A 27,279-nucleotide genomic window follows, 5' to 3' on the forward strand; every position below is an offset into this window, starting at 1 on the left:
ATGTATTTAGAGATTGTTTGTTGTTTAAGAGGATGCTCTTAGTGTTTGGCACTGGGTGTCACCATACTTTATTGTTGCACCTCAGTGCTGGTTCACCTTGCTCTTAACACACACTCCACTACAGCAGGCTAGGTTTAAACAGTTTATTGATAAAAGATAGCAAAGTCTGAATAAAAAGCAGTAAAGAAAGCAAATGCAATGGCAGTCAGTAAAAAACAATATTCAAATGCAAAGGCAGTCAGTTAAAAAGGCTGTAAATCCAGAGGTAAAGGCAATTTGCAGAATATAGTTCCAAATCTCTGATATAGGAAATTAGTCCTGAACAACAAAGCAACATGAACCTCAGAGTAAAATCTAAAACACGGGTTCCAGCCATGAATATAAAGGAGAAACCTTTTCCATGAGCTTAGACAAGGCAGGAGATGTACTTCCAAAAATCAACGTTGCTTCATCTGAAATTTCTCTCTGTCTCTCCCATATTTACCCATGTTCACAAGCCAAAAAAGCATTTCTCCGTCCTTGAGTTCCCACACGTTTGCCAGCGATTCTAAGGGAACGTCTGGGACGATGAACCTTTAACCTTAACCTTGTATCTCTATCCAAGGAAGATTCCTCTGACTCGCTGCCAGAGACACCTGGAACTTGTTGATGTTCTAAATCCTGTGAAAGGTCACCCTTATCATTAGTTTCTGTTTCCTCACTAGCCTGCAGCCTCTCTGACAATTCAGAGCCAGAGCCTTCAACATTTCCAGGATCAGAGCCTTCATCAGCATTGCATAAACCCAAATCCCTCTTCATCATCAGACTGAACCACAACATTTATAGGCACATAATATTGCATTTGCAGCATTTCTAGCATGGCACAAATGATAGAGTCAGCAAACAATACAGGCTATGGGTTTCTGTGAGTTTTCCAGGCTGTATGGCCATGTTCCAGAAGCATTCTCTCCTGATGTTTCACCCACATCTGGGGCAGGCATCCTCAGAGGTTGTGAGGTCTGTTGGAAACTAGGCAAGTGGGGTTTATATATCTGTGGTATGTCCAGGGTGGGAGAAATAACTCTTCTCTGTTGGAGGCAAGTGTAAATGTTGCAACCTTGATTATCATTGAATAGCCTTGCAGCTTCAGAGCCTGTCTGCTTCCTGCCTATGGTTAGAATGCATTCCTGTCACTCCTTCCTTGGGGTCTTTATAGGACATTCTGGTGACATGTAGGTTTATCTCCATATTTGCCTCTAAAGGAAAGACAGGGAAGACTTGGCTGCACCAAAAGCCCTTTGCTAAAACATACCAGCTCCTTTGCAACATTTATTTTCTTGCTATGTCTCTCTGGATGGGAATGACTATCTTACTTCTTCACTTTTAGGGACATTGCGGTCCGGAATGTCCTGGTGGCTTCTCCCGACTGCGTTAAACTGGGGGATTTCGGCCTCTCCAGATACATCGAGGATGACGAGTATTACAAAGGTAAGGAAGCAGCGGGGAAAGAGATCCAGAAGTCTAGAATGGATGAAATGGGGAAATGACTTCCCATGATCTAGACCAGGCATGGGCAAACTTTGGCCCTCCATGTGTTTTGGATTTCAACTCCCACAATTCCTAACAGCCTACCGGCTGTTAGGAATTGTGGGAGTTGAAGTCCAAAACACATGGAGGGCCAAAGTTTGCCCATTCCTGATCTAGACACTATCCTCCTATTGATGCAGCCTAAAATTGCATTGGCTTCTTTCTTCCTCCCTTCTTCCCCAGCATCCGTGACTCGCCTCCCTATCAAGTGGATGGCTCCGGAGTCCATCAACTTCCGTCGCTTCACATCAGCCAGCGATGTCTGGATGTTTGGTGAGTAGTAGTTTGGAAGGAAACAAGATTTCTATCTACTACTTTTATCCCACGAGTAGACAATTCATTCCTTCATCAGTCACAGCTCCTCGAAACCGTATTTTTCCTGTGCAGTCCTTCTCAAAACGGCAACAGAATGTAATATCCTCCTCTTCTCTCCTTCTCTTTCTTATTACACAATGCAACAGGGTTTTTGCTCCTGGGTTGTAAATGTCATTTCCTAATTGGGTCTATCATAAAAATATGGATAAAGTTGATTTAAACTGCACAAAATTTGTGTTTGCGAGAAAGACATCCAACAGCACATTTTGCTATAGTTTTCTTTTAAAGAATATCTCTTAATAGTGTCTCAACCAATTCAACAGAGTTTGTGACAGCCACACAAACAAAGTTTTTGGAGTAGAACCAGCTACAGTAGAGTCTCACTTATCCAAGCTAAACGGGATGGCAGAAGCTTGGATAAGTGAATAACTTGGATAATAAGGAGGGATTAAGGAAAAGCCTATTAAACATCAAATTAGGTTATGATTTTACAAAGTAAGCACCAAAACATCATGTTATACAACAAATTTGACAGAAAAAGTAGTTCAATACGCAGTAATGCTACGTAGTAATTACTGTATTTACGAATTTAGCACCAAAATATCATGATGTATTGAAAACATTGACTACAAAAATGCGCTGGATAATCCAGAACGTTGGATAAGCGAGTGTTGGATAAGTGAGACTCTACTGTACTTTCAAATTAAATACTGCACAATGAAACAGGAAATAACACTTTCAAACCAGGAACAGAAAATGTTTCAGATTTTGTTACAAAGTGTTATTATTTAATCAAATAATAATATAATATCCTCTATTGCTATTATTGGAGCCCCTGATAGCGCAGCAGGTTAAACCGCTGAGCTGCTTAACTTCCTGACTGAAGGGTCAGCAGTTTGATTTGGGAGGCTGGAGTGAGCTCCTTCTGTTAGCCCCAGCTTCTTCCAACCTAGCAGTTCAAAAACATGTAAATGTGAGTAAATCAATAGGTACCGCTCCGGTGGGAAGGGAACAACGCTCCATGTAGTCATGCCAGTGGCCACATGACCGTGGAGGTGTCTATAGACAACGCCGGCTCTTCAACTTAGAAATGGAGATGAGCACCAACCCGCAGAGTCAGACGCAACTGGATAATAATGTCATGGGGAAACCTTTACCTTTATCCTATTACTATTATTATCAAATTATATCTCTTTTTAAAATAATTTTTATTAACATATATAGAAATAGAATACATCGAAAGAGTGAGAACTATTATTGAAGAGAAAGTGAAGGAAAAAAAGAGAGAGAAAAGCAGAGATAATGAAAAAGGGAGGAGAGAGAACTATAAAAAAGAGGGGAAAAATATATAAAAAGAAAAACATTAAAAAATAGTGGGGAAAAATTAAAAAATAAAATAATAAAATAATAATGGAGAATTAAATTGATGGACAGTAAGAACATGGACAAATTGACTGTTTTGATTAAAAAGAACTCGGGTAACCCTATAAAACAAACAACCTGGGATAAGGTAGAAAAGTATTTTAGAAGAAGACGAAACAAATAATTACTGGGAGAGGTACAGTAATATAACAATATTCAGCAGAATTAGAAAAGAACCAAACCGCAAAGGACTGGAAGATTATCAAATTATATCTCATTGACATTTTGAGAGGGACTGTAGAGGGCAAAGTGAGACTTTTGGGGTGCTTCTGAAGTCTATGTTTGAATGTTTAGTGGTTTTAATATCACAGATGGTTTAATTGCTGTTTTTTTTAAAAAAAAATTAGATTTCTATTTGAATCCACTTTTGTTTTTTTCATCTGCACCACATTGAATTCATGGTTAGCCACCTTGAGTCCCAATATCAGGAGAAAGACTGGATTACAGGGTTGTTGCATGTCTTTCGGGCTGTGTGGCCATGTTCCAGAAGTATTCTCTCCTGACGTTTCGCCCACATCTATGGCAGGCATCCTCAGAGGTTGGTTGTGAGGCATGCATAAACTAGGCAAGGAAAGGAAAATATATATATATCTGTGGAGAGTCCAGGGTGTGACAAGAGTCTTTTGTCAGTTGGAAGCTAGTATTAATGTTTCAGTTAATCACCCTAATTAACATTGGAAAGGTTTTGTCTCTTGCCTGAGGGGCATCCTTTGTTCAGTCATTAGCCGTCCTTGGGGCTCCTCTGTCCTCAGAGTGTTGTTTCCCATCTACTGTTTTGATTTTTGAGTTTTTTAATACTGGTAGCCAGATTTTGTTCATTTTCATGGTTTCCTCCTTTCTGTTGAAGTTGTCCACATGCTTCTTGTGGATTTCAATGGCTTCTCTGTGTAGTCTGACATGGTGGTTGTTGGAGTGGTCAAGCATTTCTGTATTCTGAAATAATATCCTGTGTCCAGGTTGGTTCATCAAATGCTCTACTATGGCTGATTTCTCTGGTTGAATTAGTCTGCAGTGCCTTTCATGTTCTTTGACTCTTGTTTGGGCAAGGCTGCGTTTGGTGGTTCCTATGTAGACTTGTCCACAGCTGCATGGTATCCGGTAGACTCCTGAAGATTCCTGCAGACTGGATTGCAAAAAGATGAAAGAAAAGAAATAACTCTAATGCCCCATCCTTTATCACCAGTGGAGACAGTAGGGGCTCTACCTCCCCTATGGAATATTTCACTATGTTGGAGGTCGCCAACCATCGAAGAGCCTTCACCTTAGCTCGATGCCATGTGCTTCCATCTGCAGTACTGGAAGGTCATTACCAGAAGACCCCATACTCTGAGAGGCTATGTCCCTGTGACTCAGGTCACATAGAAACAACAGAACATGTGCTTCTGCAGTGCCTGTTTTATAGAGACATTCATTTGCGTCTCATTACGCCATGGACAACTAAATACCCAGGACGCTCTGGACAATTTTATGTAACCTTACTGCTCTCAGATACAATCTCGGCTGTGACATACAACGTTGCCAAGTTCTGTACGGCTGCAATTAAAATTCGGCAGAAGATGATTGAGAGCCAAAAGACTTAAGCATCTTCTACAGAGTATAGATGGGGAATCAGAAATAGACTGATAATTATAGTTCTAGACTGTTATTTACAGTTATGGTTACTTCCCCCCTCCCCCCGGTGTCATCCCCACTCCCTCCCTTGAGACTGCCCCAGAGGATCCTATGGGATTAGTTGAGCTTCAATAGTTACTTGTATGTGGTCTTTAGCCTAGATTTTAGATTGGTAAATAATTCAATTTTATAATAGTTTTTTAAAAATTTTTTATTATAATTTTATTATTATTAATGAAGTCTAACATGGATGTACAGAACTGGGTACCCCCGTTACGAGCTGGTCATTGACCGTAATAAAAGTTTACTATTACTACTACTACTAAGAAATAACTCCCCATATTTTTTTTGCATGTTCTCTCTCTCTTTTTCCTTCTCCCATCCATTCCACCAGCGGTCTGCATGTGGGAAATCCTCAGCTTCGGCAAGCAGCCCTTTTTCTGGCTGGAGAACAAGGATGTGATTGGGGTTCTGGAGAAGGGAGACCGCCTGCCCAAGCCGGACGCTTGCCCCCCGCTCCTCTACGCCCTGATGACCCGCTGCTGGGACTACGACCCCAGCGACAGGCCCAAGTTCAAGGAGCTGGTCTGCAGCCTCAGGTCAGTGCGGACCCCAGCAGTGCCCATCCTATTATCCATCTTAATCCAGGTCAAGACCTCCTCTCAAAGGGTCAGTCTCTCTGAACCCAAGAGCCACATAGAGGTCCAGTCTCCCGATGTTTTGCATCCTCTTCAGCATAATTTGGATCATGCATTATATTCAGGGACTCAGATGCACTTTTTCCTCCATGTAAACATCTCTAAAAATGGGTGCATTTTAGGATTGCAGGTGCTTTTCATACACACACACATACATATAGCACCTACAATCTGATCTATCTAGCTGTCTTCTGTTGGTGGTGTTGAAATTAGGTTAAGAATCATCTTAAAACTGGAGAAATATGATATGCCATTTTGGGCATTCTTGTTGCAGAGTTTACTGAGTTGTCAGGCCTGAGGACCTGAGCCTCGTCTTAAGAGAGGAAAGCACAATAGGAATTCTGCAACCTGAATTAATTACAGTAGAGTCTCACTTATCCAACATCAACGAGCCGGCAGAACGTTTTTTTTTTGTTTTTTTCTTGAATATTTTTATTACATTACTATTAATTTGTTACAAAGAAAAGAAAAAGCTTTACAATTCATATAATTAAGTCTTTTCCTTCCCCAGTGTTCTACCCGTTGTGTTCCCCATCACCAGAGTCCATTTCTTTATAGTCCAACCAGAATCTCATCTCTTCTGGTGGGGGTTGATTCCCATCTTCTCTCCTTAATGTCTCTTCAATAAATTTCTTCCATATGCTTTCAAAATCATTTTTCTTCCTTAGGCCTTTTTTGACATTTAAATTGCATGTTAACTTACCATTTATTGCTAATTTCCAAACTTCCTTGTACCAGTCTTCTATTTTAATTTCCACCTCCCCTTTCCAATTTCTTGCTATTAATAACCTTGCAGCTGTTAGCAACATTGTTACCAAATTCTTTTCATTTTCTTTCCATTCCTCTGTATTATAAATAGATACAGTAGAGTCTCACTAATCCAAGCTAAAAGGGCCGGCAGAAGCTTGGATAAGCGAATATCTTGGATTATAAGGATTGATCAAGGCAAAGCCTATTAAACATCAAATTAGGTTATGATTTTACAAATTAAGCACCAAAACTTCATGTTATACAACAAATTTGACAGAAAAAGTAGTTCAATACGCAGTAATGTTATGTTGTAATTACTGTATTTATGAATTTAGCACCAAAATATCACGATATATTGGAAACATTGACTACAAAAATGGCTTGGATTATCCAGAGGCTTGGATAAGCGAGGCTTGAATTAGTGAGACTCTACTGTAATAGTATAGTCGCTGGGTTTATATTGATTTTTTTCTTCATGATACTCTCTATTTCTACTATGACCTTTCCCCAAAACCTCTGTACATACTTACATTCCCACCACATATGAATATATGTCTCCCTTTCTTGACAACCCCTCCAACATTTTTCTGAACAACTCTTATCCATATTATGTATCTTTATTGGGGTCAAATACCACTTCCATACTATCTTGTAGTATGTGTTGTCGAAGGCTTTCATGGCCGGGATCACAGGGTTGTTGTATGTCTTTCGGGCTGTGTGGCCATGTTCCAGAAGCATTCTCTCCTGACGTTTCGCCCACATCTATGGCAGGCATCCTCAGAGGATGCCTGCCATAGATGTGGGCGAAACGTCAGGAGAGAATGCTTCTGGAACATGGCCGCACAGCCCGAAAGACATACAACAACCCTATCTTGTAGTAGTTTTCTTTTATTCTAATTGATAAATTTTTGAGGTGCCTTGCTTTCCATAATTTTTCCCAATTTCTTTCTCCTACTTTTATTCCCAGTTCTTCCTCCCATATTTCCCTTGTTAATATCCCTTTCCTCCCACCTTTAATCTCTATTAATATTTTATATATCATACTGGTTATCCCTTTCGGATATTCATTTCCCTCTTTAGTCTGTTCTTTTAATACTATATTTTCAAATTTTGTTGGTTCTCTTTCCTCCCAGCTCTTTCTTTGCCAATTTTGGAACCATTGATCTAATTGGACCCAATGAAGCCATGATATATTTAAATCACCTAGGATTCCCTTTATGTTGTTTTCCTCCTTTATTTGTTCCCTCCAACTTCCAATTTTGTCTAATTTCTTCCTTTTCAATTCCTTATCCATCACGTTTTTTTAAGTTTTTAGGAAATTTCTTCTCCATTATCACTGGCATTATTTTAGAGTTCTCTTTAATGAGGTGGCTTTTATATTTATTCCATATTGTTAATATGTTTTTAAATGATACATTTCCCATTTGGTTGATTTCCTTTTTTGAATATTCCTTAAAAAATATATTTTCTAATCTCATTTCTATATCTTTAGTAATTATTTCCATCCAGTTTATTTCTACTTTGTTTAGCATCCCTTCTACCACATGTCTCAATTGGTTTGCTTCATAATAACTTTTGATTTCGGGCCGGCAGAACGTTGGATAAGCTAATATGTTGGATAATAAGGAGGGATTAAGGAGAAGCCTATGAAACATCAAAACTGGTAATGATTTTACAAATTAAGCACCAAAACATCATGTTATACAACAAATTTGACAGAAAAAGTAGTTCATTACTCATTAATGCTATGTAGTAATTACTGTATTTACTAATTTAGCACCAAAATATCACGATGTATTGAAAACACTGACTACAAAAATGCGTTGGATAATCCAGAATGTTGGATAAGCGAGTATTGGATAAGTGAGACTCTACTGTATGTCTTTTTTTTTTTTGCATTGTTCTGATTATTTACATGTAGAATATACAATAAAATCTTGGTTTGTAGAGGTTTAACTTTTTCAGAATTTATGATTATTAGTGCATTGATTTTACAGCGTAGATGCACCCTAGGCAATGGATGGAGCCTTGAAATAGACCCCTGAATCCCTTTGTTTCTCCCTTCTTGTTTGCAGCGACATTTACCAAATAGAGAAAGAGGTGGCCCGGGAACAAGAGAGGAATAACCGCCACCGCCCCCCCAAAATCATGGAGCCCCCCTCTTTCCAAGACCCTCCTCCAAAGGTGAGAGCAATGCAGATGTGTAAAGAAAGGTTGTCCTATTACACACAGTATATAATAGAAACAAAGTAGCAAACGTATAATAACCAAAGGCACATAAGATTTAAACAAATATAAACTATTTCACAGCATTATAGCAAACATAGCATTCATGTTTATATATTTCCAAAGTAACAAATGAAAGAGTTCATGAACTGAGGTTAACACTTAATATTCAGTGTTGTTTCATGCAGATGTAAGTCTTGAAGCTTGGTTGAAAAAGTATCACAATTGATGATCTTTATGAATGAGGGTTTTACCCTTTAAACAAATTATCAAAGTCCCAAGCAAGAAAGAGTCCTCAGAATGTGCGTTCAAAGAAAGCAAAAACAAAAACAACAAGGGTTCCCGGGGTATTCTATGTCCTTGTTTCAGGATGGGTGTCCCTTCTTCAGGTTTAGTTGCTTCTTGTATAGTCTTCCGAAGATTTTTACAAACTGTATTATAAGGAGACAACGTAATAGATTTGCTGTTACCAGCACCCAGTAGCATGAAATAAATTTTAAGGAAATTTACAAGAAAAACTTACTTTCACTTTTATAGGTAGTGGCTCTGCTGTAATTCCAGCTCAGGATAGCAACTCTCTCATTTTCAATGTGCTCCAACTGCGGGATCCTTTCTCTTCCTATGTTTCCCATCTTCTTTCAAAAGGTCCTCATTTGTCTCTCTCCTGCTCCTCCTTTCCTCTTTCATCCTAAAGTTACATTTACAGAGTTCAAAGTGTAGACATGGTTTGCATTGTTTGCATTTATTCCAGCAGGAGAAGCAGAAAACAAAATTGGTGATTTTTTCCCCTAAACGGCTGCTTGCATCAAAGCACATCTACAGACATTATTTTGCACCATCCTAATTTGCCACACATCTGAAACTTTTCTGTTTGGCCTGTGCCTGGTTTAAAGGTGGTCATGTTTGGTCATTGATAACCATAAATGTGATTTTTCCAAAGTTAAATAAAGATGATGATGATGATGATGATGATTACAGGACCATTCCATTCTAGCTTGTATGTATGTATGTATGTATCTCTGCCTTCAAAATGCATGTGAGTTTATGATGTCTTCATGAATTTCATAGGATTTTCTTAGGCAAGGACGACTCAGAGGTGGTCTTGCAAACTCCTTGGGCTAAAATAGCACTGAAGACTCCCATTTCATAGAAAGTGTCATGAATACTTTTTAAACAAAAAGTATTAAACCTTTTTTTAAACAAAAAGTATTAAACTGGAACATGGCTGTATGGCTATGTTCCAGAAGCATTCTCTCCTGACGTTTTGCCCACATCTATGGCAAGCATCCTTAGAGGTTTTTGGAAAAAACTAAGCAATGAAGGTTTATATACCTGTGGAAGGTCCAGGCTGGGAGAAGGAACTCTTGTCTGTTGGAGGCCAGTGTGAATATTGTAATTAATCACCTTGATTAGCATTAATGGCCTTGCCAGATTCCTGTCCTGGCTTCTTCCTTCCTGGGGAAAACTTTTGTTCAGAGGTGTTAGCTGCCTCTGATTGATTCATGTCTGTAATTCCTCTGTTTTCAGAGTGTTGTTCCTTATTTATTGTTCTGATTTTAGAGTTTTTGAATACTGGGAGCCAGATTTTGTTCATTTTCATAGTTTCTTCCTTTCTGTTGAAGTTGTCCACATGCTTGTGGATTTCAATGATTTCTCTGCGTATTCTGACATGATAGTTGTTGGAGTGGTCCAACATTTCTGTGTCCTCAAATAATATGCTTTGTCCAGGTTGGTTCCTCAAGTGCTCTGCTCTGGCTGACTTCTCTGGTTGAGTGAGTCTGCAGTGCCTTTCATGTTCTTTGACTCGTGTCTGGGCCATGCTGCTGCATTTGGTGGTCCCTTTGTAGACTTGTCCACAGCTGCATGGTGTACGGTAGACTCCTGCAGAGGTGAGAGGATCCATCTTGTATTTATTGGATTTTCTTGGTGGGTCTGTAGATAGTTTGTAGATTGTGTTTCTTCATCAGCTTCTCTATGCAGTCAGTGGTTCCCTTGATGTCTGGTAAGAACACCTTTCCTCTGGGTGGATCTTTGTCTTTACCCTCATGGCTTGTTCTTGGCCTTACCACTCTTCTGGTGTCTGTTGTGGAGTCTCCATTGGCCTGGAGAGCCCAGTATACTTCACAGCCACTGAGGATGCCTGCCATAGATGTGGGTGAAACATCAGTAGAGAATGCTTCTGAAACATGGCTATATAGCCCAGAAAACACACAACAACCCAACATATATCTTGTTAGCACCAAACGATTTCTTTCTCTAGCATAATTGTCTCGGTTGTCTTTTGCAGCCCAGCCGACCGAAGTACAAGCCACCGCCACAGACCAACCTCTTGGCCCCCAAACTCCAGTTCCAGGTAAGATCTAAACGGCTCCCATATTTCAGCGTGTTGATGCTCCGTTTGGTACCTTATTACTTGAAGAAAGAGTTGTAGTCCCTTCGCGGGTGCCATTTTTTGGTGTCATGTCGGCCAGACTCACATTCCTGTTGCGTGTTTGTTTCTTTCGAGTTCTTCGACTTTGCCTTTCCCCCTTTCTCTGCTGAATTCGTCGCAGCCGCTTCACGCTTCTCAGGATTTTTCCAGCAGCCAAAGCCGAGATGTCTTCAGTCAAGCACCAGTCAAAGTTTTCCATTTATGGCTAGCAAATTCTTTCCTCGAGAATCTGTTCACACTGAATTTTCACAAGGCGAAGAATTGCACAGAATAAATGCATTGCTTAAAAAAAGAAATGCAGAAGGCAAATATGACTTTTTTTTTTGCAACAAGTGTTTTGTGAAAAAAACCCCACATGCATTTGGCAAGTAATACACATGGATTTACGTTCCTTACAATGACACACATATACGTTATACGAGGGTTGAATGAAAAGTAATGCCTCCACCTTTGTTACTTGGGTTTGTATGGGAATATTTTAAGAAATCAAATGCAGAAATAATCCTTAGAATGTGCTCTTTAACTACCACTATTCACTTTTCCACATAACCACCACAATCATGTCAACACAAAAAAATCTGTTCCTGGTCTGAAAATATTATTCCCTGTTTAATCGTGCAGTACATACTCCATCGTGCAGCTTCTACTCCAGAAGCTTTGTTTTTATGGCTGCCACAAACTATGTCGAATTGGTTGAGACTATGAGATATTCATGGAAACAATAGGGCAAAATGTGCTACAGCCGAATGTCCCACAAAAACAAAGTTTTTGCAGTTTAATAAACTCTGAGGATGCCAGCCACAGATACAGGTGAAACGTCAGGAGAAAATGCTGCTAGAACACAGCCATACAGCCTAGAAACCACACAACACGCCATATTAATAAACTTTTTCTGTGTTTTTATGATAGAACCAATTAGGTAAAAAGGTAAAGGTTTCCCCTGACATTAAGTCCAGTCGTGTCCGACTCTGGGGGTTGGTGCTCATCTTCATTTCTAAGCCGAAGAACCGGTGTTGTCCGCAGACACCTCCTAGGTCATGTGGCCATTGGCATGACTGCATGGAGCACTGTTACCTTCCCATCAGAGCAGTACCTATTGATCTACTCACATTGGCATGTTTTCGAACTGCTAAGTTGGCAAAAGCTGGATGTAACAGCAGGTGCTCATGCCGCCTCCCGGATTCAAACTTGTGATCTTTCGGTCAGCAAGTTCAGCAGCTCAGCACTTTAACACACTGCGCTACTGGGGGCTCCAGAACCAATTAGGAAATGGCATTTATAACCTAGGAACAAAAATTGCGTAACGTAGTGCAATCTGGATTCAAACACTGAATTATATGTCAATGTAGATGGGGCTGAAGTCAACATGGTGCAATAGTGTTGTGGTGTTATCGCACTGTATTATAAGCCAAATGCTGCATGGAACTGAACTCAGGCCCACCCAACATCCAAGAGGTCAGTATATATCTGACCCATGGAACAAGGTTCTGCTCCAAGTTGACGTCTCCGTTCCTACGCTGTGAGTCTCTAATTGTTGCGTCTCTGTTGTTGTGTCTGGTGTTGCTGCTGTTGTGCCTGTTGTCCTGTGCCGCCTGCTGCCCTTTGCTTCGCCTCCCCAGGTGCCCGAGGGCCTGTGTGCCAGTTCACCGACGCTCACCAGCCCCATTGAGTACCCGAATCCCGCCAACTCCCTGCACACCCCGCCCCTCAACCGGCACAACGTCTTCAAGCGCCACAGCATGAGGGTAAGAAAGGAATCGTTTGTGCTTTTGCCAATGTTGCCCCTACAATTTGCTTCTATGGTTCTTAACAGCTGCTGCTGCTCCCTTTGCCCAGCTCCAACTTAGCCAGTCTGCTCTTAAATCCAGTTTTTCCAATAGGATATTTTTATTGACCTTTCTCTATGTGAGTTGGATGCATTGAGTCCACAAGTGATGGACTATACATGAGAATGTGGATAATCAAATGTATTTTAATTGCCATGGCAGCACCCTATGCAGCCTTGGGATTTGTCGTCTGGGGAGGTCCCAAACTAGAGATCCCTGGACAAGATGTTTCATATACATCACATCATCTTTGAGTGGTTAGACTCAATTTAACCCTCTCTGGGGGAGATTCCACCAAAATCAGCAGAGTAGCAAAAGCAAAGCTTTTAAATGCAACAGTTACATACACGGGGCGAGCAAGAGAAGCCTTTGTTCATTTAGGATTGCAAAAGGACTGCAGAGTCTCAATAAAAGTTCAAAAAGTATTTATTCAGGTAAAAAGAACTCCATTGTGGATAGAAAGGCTTGGGAGCTGTCTAGGCTACTCTAGACTGATTTCTAAGGAAAAATAACAAACATCTAAATAGTTACATCTTGCCAGGAGAGATGGCGAGATGCTTCTTGTTAGCTAGAAGAACAAAGGGAGAAGAGACTGAACCAAAATGGTTCCGACCTCATGGTCCTGTTTATTGGGGCCATAAAAGACATTCTGACCAATGGGAAGTTAGTGTCCCTGGAGATTCACATTTCCACTAACTTCAAAGTAAGGGATGTGACGTAAACAGGATAGAGTGAAACACAGTAAAGCCTATCTAGGCATGCTTTGGAAACAGGAAAGGATTCCCTCGATCTAACTCTATCATCTATCTAACTACATTTAGACTTGAGTAGTCCAGGATGATTCCCAACAATTTTTATTGACCTTTCTCTATGTGAGTTGGATGCATTGAGTCCACAAGTGATGGACTGTACATGAGAATGTGGATAATCAAATGTATTTTAACTGCCATGGCAGCATCCTATGCAGCCTTGGGATTTGTTGTCTGGGGAGGTCCCAAACTAGAGATCCTTGGACAAGATGTTTTGTATACATCACATAATTTTTGCATTTAGATCTGGGTCCCATCCCCATCTCCAAAGTTGCATCAGCACTGTAAAACTCTCTACCTTGGAATCCTCTGGAAGCGTCTTCTTTGGAGGCTTTGAAACAGAGGCCAGATGGCCATCTGTTGGGAATGCTTTGGTTGGGCTACTACTGCATGGAAGAAAAGGGTTGGATTAGATGGCGCTGGGGTTTCTTCCAGTTCTAGGATTTTCTGATTGTATGTTTTTTTTCCGGTCCTGAAGGAGGAGGACTTCCTGCGTCCCAGCAGCCGTGAGGAAGCGCAGAAGCTGTGGGAGACGGAGCGGGTCAAGATGAAGCAGCTGATTGACAAGCAGCAGAGGCAGATGGTGGAGGACTACCAGTGGCTGCGGCAGGAGGACAAAGCCCTGGTGAGTGGGGCTCCCCAAAAATACGTAGTTTGGACGACTATTAGGAATCCACAGATTCCTTCAACAGGGTCAAATTTGAGGTTCCCTGAATCCTCAAGGAACTTGTGTCGGACTCAACACAGCACATTACAAAGTTTATGCAACTTGTAGGATTTCTCAGACTATAAAATTTTTGCGACTATTATGGCATCAAGATTGAAAGCCTTTTTGCAAGATTGGATCGGGGAAGAACAGACAGGCTTCCTCCCAAATAGAAATTTAAAAGATAATATTAAAACAATTCTTGATTTAATTGAATATTATGACATGAATAACCAAAATGAATGGGCTTTACTAGCAATAGATGCAGAGAAAGCCTTTGATAATCTCAATTGGGATTTTTTCAAATTACTAATTCAGGAACTTGACATGGGCTTTCATTTCAATAATGCAATTAATGCAATTTATGAAAAACAGTTTGCAAGAATTATCATCAATGGCCAAAAATCAGACAAAATTACTATTGGAAAGGGCACCTGACAGGGCTGTCCTTTAGCCCCATTAATGTTTTAATGGCCCTAGAGATCCTGATAAAAAGTATAAGGGAAGATAATAAAATTAAGAGTACAAGGATTGGGAAACAAGAATACAAAATACGTGCATTTGCGGACGATGTTATAGGAATTATAGAAGACCCAAAAGAAAACATAGATAACTGGCTAAAAAAAATAGAGGAATTCGGGAGAGTGGCAGGTTTCAAATTAAATAGGAGGAAAACGATGATCCTTACCAAAAATATAGAAAGAAAAAAGCAAGAAGAACTAAATGAAAAGACTGAAATACAAATAACCTCAAAAATAAAATACCTAGGAATCTGAGTTACTGCAAAGAATTCACAATTATTAACAAATAATTATGAGAAACTGTGGAAAGAAGTGAAAATGGACTTAACCAAATGGAGCTACTTAAACCTTTCATTATTGGGAAGAAAATACCTATAAAGATGAATATTCTACCTAAATTATTATTTTTGCTTCAAAATTTACCCATCATGCATAATGTCAAAAAGTTTAATGAATGGTCACAGTGCAGTAGTTTCAACAGAATGTGTTGGTTCCACACTGTAGAATTAATGCAGTTCAGCACCACTCATTTGCAGCCTGGTCTAATTGCAGTTAGGGAAAGTGGTGTTGGTATCCTTGACCGTATTCAGAGGTCAGTGCTGTGGGATCCTGGGAATTGAAGAGGCACCTGTGCTATTTGGCAGAGAAAGCTGAAGGCCTTGCAAAACTACAACTCCCTGGATTCCATAGCATTGAGCCCAGGCAGCTAAAGTGGTACCCAAGCGCATTGATTTGATTGTGCGGATGCAGCCCAATTGTAGACCTGCAAATTTAGACAGCAGTGATCGGATGCAAACTTGGAAGGCAATCATACTCGGCCATGAGGGATAGCCTATGATGTTGTTGATGGTGATGATGATGGATTGGAAGTCAGTCTTGCCGGTTCATGGCATCATTAATTATGAGTTAATTTGTCCTGCTGATAGTTTGCCCCTCTTTCTGACCATAGGATCCCATGGGTTTTCCGGACGGCGAACCCCCAGTAAGTCTCTCCAAAGAGATCTTGCTTTGCTGCAGATGCCCTGAAATCTGCTCTCTGCTCCCTCTTCTAAAGCTTTAACTTTTCTTTCTTTCCTAAAAATTGGAAAAACGACAAAAGCAATAACAAATATAACAACTACTACTTATACTACTTCAGAATGCTGAATGCTCAGCTGAGGTCTTGACCCTCTAATAGGGATTTCTATATATATAAAAGGGTAATGAAATTTCGGCCTAGGACAAAACAACAAAACTACACATCCCAGAAACACTAAACTTGGCAGCACAACCCCTCATCAATGCCTCTACGTTCATACAATAAACAACTCCAGCTACTCCAGAAAACGGCCAGGCTTTGAGACTGCAAGGCTATTCACTGCTGTTCCACCTGGCCAACAAAGGATTTCCATAAGCCACAGCAACGCGTGGCCGGGCAAAGCTAGTCCCTTATAAATAAAGGAGCCTTGGCAAGTCTACAAGCTTTACAACTCTTGGCCATTTTGATAGGTATCTGGGATTGCATCCTTGACTTTCTGTTTGCATTTCAAAGCTGGCTAACTCCTTTTCATTCTAATTCTTCAGTTTTCTAACTAAGGCTTCAAAGCTTTCTGCATGCTTGCTGGGGAAATCCCCCCACCCAACTTACTCTTTTGAGCTTTACGTTTGAGCATGACAGCCATGGGATTATGCCAAATTCATCATCTTCTTTTTTACTTTTCAGAAACTTCCTGAAAAGGAGACAGGCTACAGTGAGTATCAACCCCAAACTCCTTGCCTTCACCTCAAAATACCTTTTGTGCTGTGCTTCCATCACTCAAGTATTCTAAATATTTTGCACCTAAGAGAGGCAGACGTCTCCTTCATTGAAAGCTACACTGCAATGGCTCCCACGTTTGTGAATCCACTCCAGATTTTAGTGGAATCCACTCCGTATTTTACTTTGGCCCTAATGGAGCTGTCTGTTCTAAGGTGCTGAACTCCTGCCTCCCAAAGAGATTCGCCTGAAGCTTTAGTGAAAACACGGAGTGGATTCCAAGCTGGATTCAAATGGACTCTGACCTTTGCTAAGCTTCAATACAGTTTTATAGGGTAGAATTTTTGAACGAAATGAGATAGAGAGGAAATTAGAGCATTTCCTCCTCTCAAATAAGAAGTTGACTCCTGTGAAATTTTCCTACAATTTCTAACATTGGAGTAGGAGCTTAAAACTTCAGGCAAAGGGACCAAAGAAAAAGGAAGAATGTGGTATAAAGGATTTTCAAAGTCTCCCTCTTTGCAATGTCTGAAATTTGGGGAGGAATAAGGAGACACTGCATTGTGGGAGAAGAACTTCTATTTGTAGGGTCATATCTTCATGCTGCTGTACTCTTCATGGTAATATATCAGCTAATGGGTGATAAAGAGATGGCTGTAGGATTGGTACAGATATTGAAATTTAACAAATGATGATGATGATGATGATACTTTTCTATTTCCTTTTATTGACGGCTTAGCTGAGTTTACCGGACCCCCCAAAAAGCCACCCAGGTTTGTTCCGCAGGTATGTACCCCACCGTATGATTATACTCGTTCTCTTACCAGTTTGAAGCTAACCCTAACCCTAAACCTAAACCTAACCCGAACCCTAACCTCATTCAAAATAGGAAAAGCAGGAAGATCTCTGAGACAATAAATAAACAGCAACACTCAGAAGACGGGAATTCCAGAAAAGAAACTATCAGGGCCAGCTAACACCTCCCAATAAAGGATGCCCCTAGGCAGGAAGCAGGCAGGCCTTGAGGCCACAGGGCCATCAAATGCTAATCAAGGTGATTAGCATTTGATGTTAGGAATGGTGGGAGTTGAAGTCCAAAACACCTGGAGGGCTGAAGTTTGCCCATGCCTGATCTAGACCAACCCCCTTCTACCAGGCAGGAACGCACAATTCAAGCACTCCTGACAGATGGCCATTTAACCTCTGTCTGAGGCCTGACCAAAGCAGAAGAGAGGGGGACTTCCCTCGATCTAGACCAGTGGTTCTCTACCTGTAGGTCCCCAGATGTTTTGCAAAAAAAGGCAAAGTATGGTATATAATATAATACAAAGTAAATTATGTTGTTGTTATACACTTCTAATATAATATAATCCCTTGTATGTTGCGATTGTAACATCAACTTATATATGAAATACTGTATAGATGAATAACTACTGTTTTAAACCATCTCGGGTCTGGATTGGGTTTAAATTAACCCGCTAATTGACCGTAACCCCGTTCCTGTCGTTAATCCAAATAATAATCTTAAACCTAATTATGGTATCAATACAAACAAAGTATAATACAGTATAGGTAACCTGTATATATAGTGTCCAAGTGGATTTATTCAATCCTCAGTCTATCTATCTATCATCTATCTATCTATATATGTATATATATACAGTATAATTATAAGGAATAGTGTTAACATCACATCGGGTTTGAATTCGGATTAAAGCTAATTCAGTCTTTAGTCTTAAATCCAGTATAAACTCATATATTTGTTTACTATCGAAAAAGTCCAATAGTAGTCTTGATAATATTCTCAAGATCTGAAGTAGTATTGTTCAAGGTGAAATCATTCAGAGTAAATAAAATGCAGTATAAATTGCTCGGATAAATGATAACAAAGTGGATTTACTCCTTGCTGGAAAGAGTTCACTGGTAAGTTCCAGGGATTATATAGTCGATTACTCTTCCTTAATGGTGAAATGGATTCACTGATAAGTACCAGAGATAATATGGTCAATTGTGGGTCCCAGAGATGGTGTGGTCAATACAATATGGTCGATTACGACTGGTTTTCCCAGATGTTTTGGCCTTCAACTCCCAGAAATCTTAACAGCTGGTAAACTGGCTGGGATTTCTGGGAGTTGTAGGCCAAAACACCTGGGGACGCACAGGTTGAGAAACACTGTCATAGACATTATAATCTTATTGATGCAGCCCAGAATTGCATTGGCTTTTTGAGTTGCGGCATCACACTCTTGGCTTATGTTCAGCTGATAGTCCGCTAAAGCACCAAGATCCCTTTCACAAGGACTGCTTCAAGCCAGGAGTAACCCCACCTTATATCTGCCTAAGTGCAATACCCTACATTTCTCCTTGTTGGAATTCTGCAACTTTCTAATCTGCCAAGGTCATTTTGGATTCTGATCCTGTCCTCTGCCCTGCTATAGATATTTTTATGATTGTGATCTATGATAACACTATGTAATAAAATTTGAAACATTTTCAGCTCCTGTTTTGAAAGTGTTATTTCCTGTTGAATTGTGCAGTCCTTACTTTGAACGTAGTTGTTATACTCCAGAAACTTCATTTTTATGCCACAAACTAGGTTGAATTGGTTGAGACTTCATTGGAAACTCTCGTAAAATGTTCTGCAGGATGTCCCTCCCTCAAAATATTTTTTTTGCAGTTTAATAAACCTTTTCTGTGTTATTATGATAGAACCAATTAGGAAATGACATTTATAACCCAGGAACAAAAATTGTGTCACAGTACATAGTGTAATATTAATCGAGGTTGTTATCATGAACCATCTCGTAATTAATAAATATTTCTGTTAAAAAATCTCTGCCTCGCATTTCCATTTAGGAAAGAACATAATTTCCTTTGGCTGTCAGAAATATTGACCTGTTTCCCCCTTCTTTCAGATGTCGCTGCAGCCAAACCCCACGGCAAACCTGGACCGGACGGATGACGCCGTCTACAGTAACGTCATGGAGCTGGTGAAAGCGGTTCTGAAGCTCAAGAACGAAGTCAGCAACCACCCACCCGAGCGCTACATCCTGGCTGTAAAGGTCTTGCAATATTTCTTTCTGTAGACAATCCCCAAAATACAAAAAAGAAACCCCAGTTCTTCTCAGAGGAGATGTGTTTGGTCAAGTAGCATGGACCCGAGCTGTTTAAGGCTTTAAAGGTGTAATGACCAGCACTTTGTATTTGCCAGGTTTTTTTTAAAAAATCACATCCGCAACACCCTGATTTATTGGTGAGACAGGTTCTCTCACCTTCTACTCTCCAGTCAGACTGCTTAAGCATCCAGCGAAAGCAGCACCGACAAATGACACCTCAGTCGTTATTCTGCTGATCCCAGCGGTTCTTAGGCTTTATTTATTTACAAGTATATACAGCTACAATAACAAACACCATCGCTCTCTGGGCTCATGCTTCCCCACAAGGGTAAAGCATGTCCTCTCTCTTTGCAGTCTGCTATCAGCACACACTGGCAACACCCAACATTCCACTGTCCATGACGAATGTTCCGTCCATGCTGTTGAAACCGGAAGACTTGACCTATTGGCCCTGCAGGCAGTCAATCAGGGCTGGCTGGTAATTAACTTGTGTGCTGTTGGAAAGCTTGCCAGAACACAGATGCACAATCCAACAGCAACACTTGATCTAACATTTCACACTCAGCAACAACATACACCAACAGTATTTAGCTCGGAAGCAGACCAGCAGCCAGTGGAGTTGCCGCAACATGGGAGTGGATCTCTCCCTGTATGGGGCTCCTATTAGTAATCTGGCTGCCAATCTCTGAACCAGATTAAGCTTCCGAACTATCTTCAAGGGCAGCCCCACGTAGAGAGCATTGCAGTAGTCCAAGCGGGATGTGACTAAGGCATGGACTACCATGGCCAGATTTGGTGTCTCAAGGTATAGGCCTAGCTGTCGCACAATTTTTAATTGTGCAAAGGCGCTCCTGGCCACTGCTGACACCTGGGGTTCCTGGGTCAGTGATGGGTTCAGGACCACCCCCAGACTGCACACCTGTGTTTTCTGGGTGAGTGCTATAACCCCACACCCTGATCCACCTTCCGACTGAACAGGAGTACCTCTGTCTTGTTTGGATTTCATTTCAACTTACTAGCTGTTGCACCTCAGGCTAGTTTCACCTTGCTTAATACACCAGGCTGCGCACAGGTTGAAGTCTTTTGTAGTTTATTAGGAAATAGAGAATAAACAGTTCTTAAAAAGCAAAGGTAAAGTTCCAAAAGATTGTTGCAAAACAAGGTTTCAAAGAATAATCCAAGAAGGGTGCTGCAAGGTGTCCCTCCCTCAAAAACAAAGTTTTTTGCCGTTAAATAAACTTTTCCCATGTTTTTATGATAGAATCACTTAGGAAATGACATTTTTAACCTAAGAACAAAAAACATGTTGCCTAGTGTAACTTGAGGACTAGGGAGTGTTCAAGAAAGCTGTCAATATTGGGAGGCCTAGAGAGTGAAGCTCATGTTGTTTTCTTTTGGCCAGGTGAGGATAAATCAGAGACCATTTATTTTTCCGTTTTTCTGCTCTATTTCTTTACTTCTTAATGTAACTTTTAAACTTTCAAAATAAAGTTAATTTAAAAAAAAAAGAATCTTCACCTTAACATTTTGCTTCCTCTCATCTTTCATGGCAGGACGTGGGCCTTTCTCTTCGGAAACTCGTGGGGAGCGTGGATGACATCCTCCCGGCTCTGCCTTCATCGGCCCGGACCGAGGTGGGTCTGATGCAGGAAGAGCTGCCAATCAATAGCTTTGATGCTTGTCTAAATAATACTATTGTTTTAAAATAGAGAGTTGTTTTCAGTTATGTAGCAATGCCACAGTCTAGACAAGATCTAAATTGGTCTTACACATCTGCAAGTCAACTTCAACTTAATTTGCCTCTAGGCTCATTTCTTGGCTAATTTTGTCACAGAGTAGGTTTGCCATTTATTTCCCTTGAGGATGAGAGAGTGCAACTTGCCCAGGGATGCCCATTGGGCTTTCCATGGCTTCACTAATCATTTTGCATCTCTCTGTTGCATGTTGATTTATGGCAACCCCACTGGATGTCATAGGGCAGGGGTCCCCAAACTAAGGCCCGGGGGCCGGATGCGGCCCTCCAAGGTCATTTACCTGGCCCCTGCCCTTAGTTTTATAACATAATATTTTTATATCATTTTTAATAATATAATATATTGTATATACATATAATATTGATAATAATGTAATGTTATACAATATTATACTAATAATAATACCATATAATAATATTCATTATATGTTGTATATTACATATAGTGGTATAGTTCAACATAGTAATGTATATTGCTAATATTGTGCTATGCTAATAATATAATATATTGTATATCAGGGTGAGAAGGGCATGATATAAATGTAGTAAATAAATGTAGCAAATGAATAAATAAATAATTTTAGACTTAAGCTCGCCCAAAGTCTGAAATGACTTGAAGGCACAACAACAACAATCCTAATTCACTTGACTATCTGATTGGCCAGAAGCAGGCCCACACTTCCCATTGAAATCCTGATAGGTTTATGTTGGTTACAATTGTTTTCATTTTTAAATATTTTGTTCTTTCATTGTTGTTGTTGTTTTGCACTACAAATAAGACATGTGCAGTGTGCACAGGAATTTGTTCGTATTTTTTTTTCAAATGATAATTCGGCCCCTCCACAGTCTGAAGGGTTGTGGACCGGCCCTCTGCTTTAAAAGTTTGAGGACCCCTGGCATAGGGTTTTCTTCCTCTGAAATAGAGTGTATGACACCTGGGATTCATTGGCAGCCTCCCATACAAATACAGGGGACCCTCTACCTTTGTGGGCTTCAGGGCCCCATAAAATAAAATTAAAAAACCTAGTAACACCGAAAGAGCAATTTTATGTGAGAGAACAATTCCCTAGGAATTGTTTGGATCCCCCAAGGCACATTTGTGGTCAACCTCTGCTGGAAGTCAGCCATAGAATTGCCCTGAAGGGCTTCGGTATTCATAAATTAATGCTCTCTCAAGGAATATTCTGCAGGGACTTCACCATATCCCCCCCCCAAAGCACCTAGAGATTCCTAAACAGATCATATTATTAAACCCTTAAAAGTTAAAACCTATGAATGTGGAGGGCCAGTGGTCCTAATCAAGCCTGACCCTGCTTGGCTTCCAAGATCAGATAGATCTGGCACCTTTGAAGTGTTTAGTCCTAGACCAAGACTCAGTCCAATAGTCATGATTTCTTGGCCAGATTTATTGAAGGGAAACGGGCCACCACTGCCTTTCATTTAGGCTGAGAGAGTGTGACTTTTGCACAGGATCATCCAAGAGGTTTCCACAAGTAAATTGGGATTTGAACCCCAGTGTCTTGAGCAGTGGTGGTCTAGCTTGGCTCAGCTGTTGCAGGGAGGTGATTTTGGAAGGGCTAATCTGGCCACCACCACGACCACCACCACCACCACCACCACCTCCTCCTCCTCCTCCTCCTCCTCCTCCTCCTCCTCCAGGAAAGCATCACAGACTTCTGGCATTACTGGGTTGTGGCGCAGGCTGGTGAGCAGCCAGCTGCAGCCAGCTGCAACAAATCACTCTGACCAAGAGGTCATATTTTGTCAAATATGTTGTGTTGTTGTTTCAGGCTTGTCCCTGTTGTGAGCCGCCCCGAGTCCCTTTGGGGAGATGTGGCGGGATATAAAAATAAAGTTTATTATTTATTTATTTATTATTATTATGAGTTCGAGGCCAGCTCAGAGTCTGCGTTTGTCTCTGTCTTTGTTCTATGTTAAGACATTGAATGTTTGCCTTATATGTGTAATGTGATCCTCCCTGAGTCCCCTTTGGGGTGAGAAAGAAGGGCAGAATATAAATACTGTAAATAAATAAATAAATAAATACCTGGGAAGGCTGAGATCACTGGATAAAAAGGGGTCTGCGAGAGATCGATATCTCTTTGGTAGCAGATAATGTCATATTTTGGCACTCTTATCCTGGATCCTTGCTCTGCTGCCCTGCATTATAAGTCTCATCCCTGAGGTTTTTATAAACCTGTTCTGTACCTTGTTATATCCTGAATCCTTGACTCTGAATTCTGGATTGACCTCCTGACTTTGATGTATAGACTTGGATTTTAGTTTGACTCCTGACTATCTGGCTTGACTTTGGAACTCTGACTTCAGTTTGCACTCTTGCATTAGGAGCCCCCGGTGGTGCAGTGGGTTAAAGCCTTGTGACTTGAAGGTTGGGTTGCTGACCTAAAGGCTGCCAGGTTCAAATCCAACCCGGGGAGAGTGCAGATGAGCTCCCTCTATCAGCTCCAACTTCATGCGGGGACATGAGAGAAATCTCCCACAAGGATGGTAAAAACATCAAAACATCCGGGCGTCACCTGGGCAACGTCCTTGCAGATGGCCAATTCTCTCACTCCAGAAGCGACTTGCAGTTTCTCAAGTCGCTCCTGACATGAAAAAAAATCTTGCATTTTTGAACATTTTTCTGTGAATTGCTGGCACCTGACTTTTTGACTGTAACTTTGTCTGCTGTTTATCCTTGCACCTGAACTGGTTTAATAGTACTCAGCTAGTCTGCATTAGTTAGACTCTTGACCTTGATTTGACTTATTCTGGCTGTGTCTTTCAATTCTATTTTGTCAGCCCAAGCTTTGAACTATTTATTTATTTATTTATTTATTTACATCATTTATATTCCGCCCTTCACACTCCGAAGGGGACTCAGGGCTGATCACATTACACATATTAGGCAAGCATTCAATGCCTTTTTAACACAGGACAAAGACAAACAAACATAGCTCCGAGCGGGCCTCGAACTTATGACCTCCTGGTCAATGACTCATTGCTCTCCCGTCTGCGCCACAGCTCACCTTGTGTTTGTTCAATAAACCTCAGCCCTTGAAGCCGGGTGAGTCCCGGCACATGACACAAGTATCCTAGATTCTAGGTCCAACACTTAACAAGACATGTCTCTATTTCTGTTTCATCCTTTGGCAGATTGAAGGGACTGAGAAGCTGCTCAACAAGGACCTTGCGGAGCTGATCAACAAGATGCGCCTGGCCCAGCAGAACGCCGTGACCTCACTGAGCGAAGAGTGCAAGCGCCAGATGCTGACGGCCTCCCACACGTTGGCGGTGGATGCCAAGAACCTCCTGGACGCCGTTGACCAAGCCAAGATCCGGGCCAACCTGGTGAAGGTCTCTTTCGAGTGACCGGGGAGAATGCTGGCTCCTCCCTCCCTCCTTTTTTAAAGCAACAGCTCCCACCGGCTTCCATATTACCTTCCCCTCATCCCGCCCTTCCGCAACACGCTTGTGTCTTCGGTGTCGTCGCGTCTGTCTTCTGAGGACCAAGGAAGGGGACTCCAAAGAGAAGAGGACGTAGGTTGATTGGGCCACGGAAGGGACTCCGGTCTTCCTGGGCTTTGGAGAGGAGGCTGCTCAACAAAGCGTTGTTGTGTACATAATAGTCCCGGGATGGGAAAAGACTTAATCCAGATTAGTCAGTGGACTCCGAAGCCAGCACCCAATTGGTGACATAGGGTCAATTGTGATATGTGTGAGGAGAGTTGGTTTTTTAGACAGTGTACAGTTGTCATGATCAGCTGATGATGACATGGAGCAGCCTGTAAATGTGCATTGCACCTATGTGAATTTTGGCCTTGCACATTGACTATGTTTGATGTTGGGTACGTGAAACGGATCTCCAACTGAAGCTCTGTAGGACCTCAACCCAAGCCAGAACCAGTGATCCCACCAAAGGAAGTGGCTTCGTTCTTCCATCCAGTCTGCTTCCTTCAAAGGTCCCTCTGAGCATGCTTTGTCTCATGATGGAGGAGATTGATGAGATGGCTGGGTTGGCTTGTGGACATCTCCCATTACTACTGTTCTCAGGACTGCTCAGCGGGTCACTCCAGAATGGCTTCATTGGTAGGTCCATAAATTGCTCAAGGGTTTGCTTTTGAAATAGCTCCAGAATTGCTCCATGGGGTTCTCTGTTATTGCTCCAGGGATTGCTTTTGAGATTGCTTCATGGATCGCTCCAGAATTGCTCCATGGTCCATGGATTGCTCCAGAACTACTTCAGGGATTGCTCCGTAATCACGTCAGGGTTTCTCCAGAATTGTTCCAGGGATCACTCTACAATTCTCCAAGGATTGCTCCACAGTTTGTTCCAGAGATTGCTCCAGAATTGTTCCAGGGATTGCTCTGCAATTTTCCAAGGATTGTTCCAGATTTTCTCCGAGCTTTAAAGGCCTTGCACTGGGAGAATAAGTTTGCGAGGCCATTTCTGTGCCGCTGGTGTTTGGAAGCATTTAAATGGGGACACTGGCTTGTCGGAGAAGAAACAGTTGGTGTCTTCTTTGTAAATTGTATAGAAGCATTTATTTAATCGCTATAGGTCTGAACTGAACTGCACAACTCCTATAAATCCCGGATTCTTCTCCACCTTTCCCTGAATGTGGGATTAAGTTTGACAAGGGCTCTCTCAGTGGACGCCGGGGATCCAAAAGGTTTCTAGAAGGTCCTTTGAAGGTTCATCCCATTGCAACAAAAAACCCCCAAAGAGTCTTACGAGATTTGCAAGACAATCAGATTAATCTTGAGCTCAATTTTCACAGAGTGGAACCATGCATCTCAAATCTGATCGTTTGAAATGTACCCCCCCTTTTCCCACCAATATCTCAAAACTGCAATTTCAAGTACAAAGGACATTGAACGGTTGGGGAGGAAAATCCATGCACCTCTACATATTCCCCCATGAACACATTGATCATGCAATTTGTACCACAAAGTTGTTGAAACTTTGCAATGGAATTCTTTCAATTACAAGCTTTGAAGTTAATCATGTCTCACAATTTCAGCTTCAAAATGTTGCTACTGAAACTGAGGTTTGACTGAAAACAACCCAGGGTTTGAAGGATTAGAAGCCATGTGAATCCCACTGTCTTGAATGCGGGTCTCTTCTCTATACCCTTTGGGAATCTCTATCTATCTATCTATCTATCTATCTATCTATCTATCTATCTATCTATCTATCATCTATCTGTCTGTCTGTCTATCTATCTATCTATCTATCTATCTATCTATCTATCTATCTATCTATATTTCTCTCTCTCTTTCTCCATCCATTCATCCATCTTATCAAAAGATTCCACCTAAACATTACAAAGAACTCCCTGATGGTAAGAACTGCTTGCCAGTGGAATGTACTGCCTTGGAGACTGGCAAAGGCTGGATGGCCATCTGTCAGGAGGGCTTTGATGGCATCTTCCAGGCCTGGCAAAATGGGAGTTGGACTGGATAGTCTTTGGGGGTCCCTTCCAACTCTAGAATTCTGTAACCCTATTTCTCCATGAACCTGCTTATATCTAAAAGGTTGGATGGCCATTTATTGGGAGGGTTTTGATGGTGTCTTCCTGGCCTGCTAAAATGGGAGTTGGAATAGATGTCCTTTGGGGGTCCCTTCCAGTTCAAGAATTTTGTAACCCTTTTTCTCTATGAACCTGGTAATATCAAAGAAGCTGGATGGCCATCTGTTGGGAAAGCTTTGATGGCGTCTTCCTGGCCTGGCAAAATGGGAGTTGGACTGGATGTCCTTTGGGGGTCCCTTCCAACTTGAGAATTTTGTAAC

At 41.3% G+C, this 27,279-nt stretch overlaps 1 protein-coding gene across 5 annotated transcripts in view; it reads left to right on the forward strand.

Moving 5' to 3' along the window:
• The window catches only part of ptk2b (protein tyrosine kinase 2 beta), a 134,856-nt gene extending 108,502 nt beyond the window's left edge, over positions 1–26,354 (forward strand). For 2 of the 5 annotated variants that reach the window (XM_062969272.1, XM_062969277.1), the window contains exons 19-31: positions 1,367–1,467; positions 1,750–1,839; positions 5,309–5,513; positions 8,438–8,546; positions 10,876–10,941; positions 12,639–12,764; positions 14,133–14,279; positions 15,831–15,863; positions 16,584–16,611; positions 17,347–17,402; positions 19,532–19,678; positions 21,286–21,366; positions 24,642–26,354. In XM_062969272.1, coding sequence (XP_062825342.1) covers positions 1,367–1,467; positions 1,750–1,839; positions 5,309–5,513; positions 8,438–8,546; positions 10,876–10,941; positions 12,639–12,764; positions 14,133–14,279; positions 15,831–15,863; positions 16,584–16,611; positions 17,347–17,402; positions 19,532–19,678; positions 21,286–21,366; positions 24,642–24,857 — 1,405 coding nt within the window. In that variant the 3' untranslated portion in view covers positions 24,858–26,354. The remainder of the gene's footprint in view (positions 1–1,366; positions 1,468–1,749; positions 1,840–5,308; positions 5,514–8,437; positions 8,547–10,875; positions 10,942–12,638; positions 12,765–14,132; positions 14,280–15,830; positions 15,864–16,583; positions 16,612–17,346; positions 17,403–19,531; positions 19,679–21,285; positions 21,367–24,641) is intronic. The other 3 variants (XM_062969280.1, XM_062969288.1, XM_062969286.1) reach the window with 3 other exon arrangements.
• Positions 26,355–27,279: the final 925 nt, after the last annotated feature.

This window comes from Anolis carolinensis, chromosome 1 (assembly GCF_035594765.1).
Source record: "Anolis carolinensis isolate JA03-04 chromosome 1, rAnoCar3.1.pri, whole genome shotgun sequence".
Classification (NCBI taxonomy): domain Eukaryota; kingdom Metazoa; phylum Chordata; class Lepidosauria; order Squamata; family Dactyloidae; genus Anolis; species Anolis carolinensis.